General features: G+C 39.6%; 1 protein-coding gene across 1 annotated transcript; it reads right to left on the reverse strand.

Annotated features, from left to right (window-relative positions):
• Window positions 1–4,418: 4,418 nt before the first annotated feature.
• Window positions 4,419–6,010, reverse strand: LOC144485702 (putative G-protein coupled receptor 139). Its single transcript, XM_078203812.1, has 2 exons — window positions 5,989–6,010; window positions 4,419–5,335 (listed from the first exon to the last, which is right to left on the reverse strand). The coding sequence occupies exons 1-2, from the start codon at window positions 6,008–6,010 to the stop codon at window positions 4,419–4,421; spliced, it is 939 nt and encodes a 312-aa protein (XP_078059938.1).
• Between the last annotated feature and the right edge of the window lie 511 nt (window positions 6,011–6,521).

Genomic DNA, 6,521 nt, shown 5'->3' on the forward strand with positions numbered 1-6,521 from the left:
CGCTGGGAACACAATGATTTACAGTATATATTCAGAACTTCGACGATGGAAATGAATGCTTTATTGATAAGCTTGAAGATGACACAAAAATGGATGTGAAGACAAGAGGTGAGGATGACACAAAGAGACAACAGAGGGATCTACCTTTTGAATCCCAGATGTTAGGAAAGGTATGCTGGAAGTCGAGACAGCCTAGGTAATGTTCACATGATTGATTCCCGACATGGAGGAATATTCTTATGTTGAGAAGTTGAATAGTTTGTGCCTGGACTCATTGGAATGCATAAGAATATGAGGTGAACACTTTGAGACATATCAGATTCCCATAGGGCTGAAGACAAGAGAGGTTCAGGGGATTTATTTGCCTTAGCGGAGAGTCTAGGTCCAGGAAGAATAACCTCAGTGTAAGCGGCCATCAATTCAAGACGAGTTAAATAGTAATTCTTCTCTTATAGAGCGGTGAATCTGTTGAATGCTTTACCAATACTGCAGAGTTTGGGCCACTAGTTATGTTCACCGCAGAGAGAGGCTAGATTGTAATTAGTAAGGGAATCAATGGTTATGGGGATGAGGCGAGACAGAATGATTAGATGATTATCACATTTAATCTGTCAAGATCTCATTGAAAGGCGGAGCAGATGTGATGGATCAAATGGGCCTAATGCTCTTTCTACAACTTATGATCCTATAGTTGTCATGAACTGGAGACCTTTTTTCACCCTGCCAGTATGAGACCTTCACCGTGTAGGAAACTGGCACGAAGAATAAAGACTCCAGTCCTTGCAAACAGTGTTGTGATATTATGAGAAATAACGCTTCAAGAAACACCTGTCCATTTTTAACAGTCGGTGACAGTTACATGATATTCTACCCTTTGCGGATCTCCTACAAATGCACCCTGGAAACAGAACATTGATCTATTTCTCAATACAAATTTAAAGTAGTTACCTACATAATTTATGTCTTTTTATTTCAAACTTCGGAATTTATTTTGTAAACAAAAAAGCAGTGGGTTTCATTTTCAGCACATGAATAATAGTGTCAATATATAATAACTTTTTCGCGATGAATGGACTGGAAAATATCTAAACTAACACCCTTATTATAGAAAGGTGGGTGACGGAAATCGGCAATCTATAATCTGGTCAGCCGACTATCGATTGCACGGGTAAGTGAAATACTTCAATATTTGTCAGGACATAAGAAGACATTGAGGAAATCATACTGGTCTCAAGAAGGATTGGCATAGCTCCATGCAAGTGAAATTGTGTTTTAACATTTATTAGAGTTCATTGAGGAATTAACTCAAAGCAAGTAAAGTAGAACATGTGGCTGTGGTACACATTGATTTCCAAACGTTGTTTGATAAATTTATGCGTCAAAGCATACGACACAGTAAGAGCTGATTCTGTAGTGGAAAACATCATGTCATGGGCAGAGGGCTGATTAGCTAAAAAGAAGAAACAAAAGTTAAAATTAATTTTGGGGCTTCCCAACTGCAGAAAATGGAAGACACAGGGACATGTTCTTTGAGCTCAACTACATGTATCATTAGACCGTGAAGCAGGTTGAGTAGGCAGAAAGTATGGGAGATATTTTTGCCGAGAACACCAAGATGGCCGGGCGCATGCATTGTCGAAGTAAGTGTGGAGACCTCCAAATGGATATTGATGGATACCTGAGTGGCAAAGAGTAATTTGCCCGTCGAGTTTGATGTGGGAAAATTCGAAATTGTCCACTTCAGCAGGCAGAAATTGAACACAATGTGCTATTTAAATTGAGAACGAATAGAACCATCCAAGGTAAAGAGGGGTCGGCGTGCCCACTACATTGAGCAAAACAGGTTGGTTGTGCAGGTAACCGAAGAAACAGGAAGGCAACTGAATTACTGCAGCATATTGCAAGGGAGTAGAATATAAATGTTGAAAGGTTTTCCTGCAGTTGCTGACAGCATTGGTGAGACCACATCCAGGGTACTGTGTACACTTTTGTGGAATAATAATACATTTGCGTTTGCAGGAGTTAGAACATAAGAACATAAGAACATAAGAAATAGGAGAAATAGTTGAAACGAAAATGTGCGCTCTCCTCATTCCTGTAGTTAAGTGTTTACATTATCACAACAGATTGAAAGGAGTTAGCCCATACCCATTCGAGATTAGAAAAAAAGTAGAAGTGGTGATCTTATTGAAACCATCGAAATCCTGAGGGGACATGATCAGGAGATCGAGGTCATATGGTCGATAAGGTTGTGCTAATGTGCCGTTTCAGTGGGGTGGCCATAATAGAGGACATCTATCAACTATAACGTCCTTCCCTTCCAGTTAGAAGTGATTTCCTTACTCACTTTCGCTCATTGATATTTAGGGTGTTTTTCAAAGAATTTAGAAGTGGTTTCATCAATAATTTTATGCAAGGTGATAATAAAAAATGGCAGATCTGAAAGGCCGAATATCTTATTTCTGCACGTAAGTCCCCTGTTGTTGTATTTCTAAGTGTAAACAATATTTAAAGAAAACATGGCATCAACAAGCTGAGAGGAACAACGAATGCATGTTACTGCATTATAATGTTAGGACAGGTATCTGGAACGATTGGTCAGAACAATTAAAATAGCTATTGTATCAGAGTGGTCAGTGAAGATTATAGAACATAGAACATAGAACAGTACAGCACAGAACAGGCCCTTCGGCCCACGATGTTGTGCCGAGCTTTATCTGAAACCAAGATCAAGCTATCCCACTCCCTATCATCCTGGTGTGCTCCATGTGCCTATCCAATAACCGCTTAAATGTTTCTAAAGTGTCTGACTCCACTATCACTGCAGGCAGTCCATTCCACACCCCAACCACTCTCTGCGTAAAGAACCTACCTCTGATATCCGTCCTGTATTTCCCACCACGAACCCTATAGTTATGCCCGCTTGTAATAGCTCCATCCACCCGAGGAAATAGTCTTTGAACGTTCACTCTATCTATCCCCTTCATCATTTTATACACCTCTATTAAGTCTACCCTCAGCCTCCTCCGCTCCAGAGAGAACAGCCCTAGCTCCCTCAACCTTTCCTCATATGACCTACCCTCCAAACCAGGCAGCATCCTGGTAAATCTCCTCTGCACTCTTTCCAGCGCTTCCACATCCTTCTTATAGTGAGGTAACCAGAACTGCACACAATATTCCAAATGTGGTCTCACCAAGGTCCTGTACAGTTGCAGCATAACCCCACGGCTCTTAAACTCCAACCCCCTGTTAATAAAAGCTAAGAATTGGAGAATGCAGCTGAGAAGAGATTGAAAACGGAAGGTCATCATTGACATCGATTGTCATCTGTTCTGGACTAAGTAAGGACATGCATTTAGCTGAATGTAACTGTTTGACTAAGGGAACAACGACAAAAGAAGGGTTATGATGCGGTGGAATTATGTGATGGCATATATATGAGTCCTGCAGCTATGAATATAAGTATTTGACTGGCAGTGCGAGAAGGATGAAGAAGATGATGATTCTGATGATGGTGATGAAGACGAAAGTGATGATCATGAGGATACTGATGATGGTGGTGTTGGACATTTAGAAAATAAAATTGCAAGATTGTTTGAATAAGGCATGGATATTGAACTGACATTATTGTTCTGCACAGAACTGACATGAAATGATTTTTGAACGACCTCGTATGTGTTGCAATCACTTGAGTGAAATTTGATCGCATTGATCTGTGGCAACAGCATCCTTTCTTAGCTAAAGAGAGGGAAACAAAACAGAGTGCTCGACGCACGTTCCTAACAAGTGCAGAAGTGAAGTCTACTCTCCTGTTTAGCCCAACTTGTAAGAAAGTCAGTAAAAAGCATTTATAATCTGAGTTCTCAAAGAGTCTCCGCCGAAGAAAGACACAAACCACATATTTTCCACTTTCAAATGTTAAGCTTTTGTTTATTCTACGGCAAATTTGTCATGATGGCACACGAAACAAAATAAATATAATATGACATGTCAAAATTACTTTTTGATCGACGCATAACTGAATCCACTGGCAAGAGTGATGGCGGAAGCTATTCGCAGTTTTAAGGCTGATCTAAACGATTGCATGATAATTATTTCCTCACAGAGGGGTCAGAGCAATAACCGAGTTGGAAACAAACATCCAAATAAATTATAATTCGAGCAAGTGCTTGAAAAATTATAGATTAACTCCCGAGGCTAATTGGAGTACATAAAACAACTGAGTCAGCAGCGACAAAAGAGCTGAAATCTAACTGATCATATTTCACTGACGGAATTATGTTGTCTTACATTGTCGTTCATACATTGACACATTGGGAATGAAATTAATTCCAAATGTATATTTGTTGCGGGTCGTGTTTAACAGGAACAAGAATAGGACACATTGGAATACAACATTCATTCCTTGAAGGATTTTCCTATTTTAAGATTCTAAGGAATTTAATAAATTGACGAAAAGGGTATTTCAGCCCATTTCTTAACTCATTTCTAAATTTTTTCTGTGTCCCAGCATAAATGAATGGGTTCATGCAAGAACTCAGAAACTGAAGCATAAATCCTTTTTCCTCCAGGGTAAATGTTGATTCACTGGAATTGGAACCTGAAAAGTAAGTAACTTTTGCAATTCGGACGTAGAGTATAGTTATAAAAAATAACAAATATAACAAGATGAAACTGCCCGAGATGGTGAAGAGTAAAATAATCGATCGTTTCCGCTTTTCCATTTCTGGATCAGTCTGATTCTCTCCATTTCCGTGGGCTCGGAGCCTCTTGCGAGCCCCATTTGCCGCAAGGATGTATCTGACAGTCAGAGCATTGAGCAGTAAAATCAGAATGAACGGGAGAAAAGGGGTTACAATGCAACGAATCCAGTCATATGCAGCCCAAGCTGCTGAGATGTAAAAAAATGCCTTTACATTACAGAACCAGGGCACTTGGTTAATTGTATATCTAGGTTCATATATGAAATACAAAAAGGCATTTTTTATGGAGGTCAGTGCAGCCACGATTCCTATCACCCAAGCAGCTGTCTTCTCGGTGCAATATTTCAATTTCAGCTTCTGGCAACAAATGGCAACAAATCGATCGAAGGTGAAAGTGACCGTTAACCAGGCTGAGCTGTCGATTGCTGTAAATATGAGTGCAGAACGGAGACTGCATATCGGCGTGATAGACAGGAAACTGAACGGGAAATAAATGCCAGCAATCCGGTTTAATATTACAGCTGTTATAATGACCAAGAGATCAGTCACCGCCATGGACACCAAGTAGTAAGTGATACATCCAGACAGGCCACATCGTCCTCGAGAGAAGATCACAATCACTGCCAAGTTAGCTGTAATATAGAAAGGGAGAGACAAAGTGTGTGCGTATGAATCGATGAATCGACGAAAAACGACATCATCCACTTTACAGTTTATGTGTGAAGTAATCACTTCCTGCTGCCAAAAACTTATCCCTTACGCTGTGGAAAATCGCTATCAGTTCAAAATAATCATTCGGTTTCGAAAGGGGGCTGATAAATTAATTCGGAATAGAAATTATTGCCGTGGGATGTAACAAATAAAGGCACAGAATCAAAATCATATCACTGAAGAATGGAATAGACAAATATGAAAACGCAACATCAGATAACCATGCAGAATATTGAACTGGCTCAATCACGACAAAATAGAAAAAGAATAACAAGTGTGAAATCTAACAAGAACACAGATTATATCTGAATTATATCAGAAGTTCCCCGGAGCAATAAAAAAATAATCGAATATTTCACTGTCGGAAATGTCAGTAATCGGATTGTTCAAACTATGCGAATTAAATGGACTATTATTTTTACATTCCGGCTGACACTTTGAACTGGATGCAGAGTTATGTCTGTTCCTACAACTAATAATCACTTCTGCGTTGATCAGAACCAATGGAACTGACAACCCGAATGCTCAGTTTAACCTGATAGTGAATATTTGCAATATACATTTTGCACGTTACCTGAGATGATGCCAGGAGTCATGGTAACTAATATAACGCTGATAAATTAATTGCGAACAGAACAATCCTCGACATTGTTGCCGATGGGCGCAGAAGGAAATCCCGCAATCAACAAACTACAGAAGCGTATTTGGAAGAAGGGCAACCTTGTGAAGTAGTCAATGTGATAGGATAAAGATCGAAATACTTTTTTTGTGACTGAGGGGACATTCCAACAGTTCACAGGAGGGGAAATCTTTACAATGCTCTTGTATCTGTCAAAATGCATTTGCAAAACATAGTCCCTTCAACCAATTCAGTTGGAAATCTTTTAACTGACTATCCCTCGAAGCGAAGAGGATGGTCACTGACAATGCCATCGAGACATTAGGAATCATTGTGGAAGGTGAAAGAGCATGAAAATTCAGTCGCACCAGCAATGCTGATGCCATATTGAAACAAACTGTACATCCGAAACACTTTGTGATAATCGATCTCCAATAATATTGTCAACAATGCATTGATATTGTGATAGCAGTACACTCATTCACTTG

This window comes from Mustelus asterias, unplaced genomic scaffold (genome assembly GCF_964213995.1).
Source record: "Mustelus asterias unplaced genomic scaffold, sMusAst1.hap1.1 HAP1_SCAFFOLD_211, whole genome shotgun sequence".
In the NCBI taxonomy this organism is placed as follows: Eukaryota; Metazoa; Chordata; class Chondrichthyes; order Carcharhiniformes; family Triakidae; genus Mustelus; species Mustelus asterias.

Excerpts from the sequence above, each read along its gene's own strand:
- LOC144485702 (XM_078203812.1), bottom strand. The coding sequence starts at position 6,010 with ATGACTCCTGGCATCATCTCAG. Across the intron at positions 5,336-5,988 it reads GACTCCTGGCATCATCTCAG|CTAACTTGGCAGTGATTGTG; the intron begins GTAACGTGCAAA and ends TCTATATTACAG.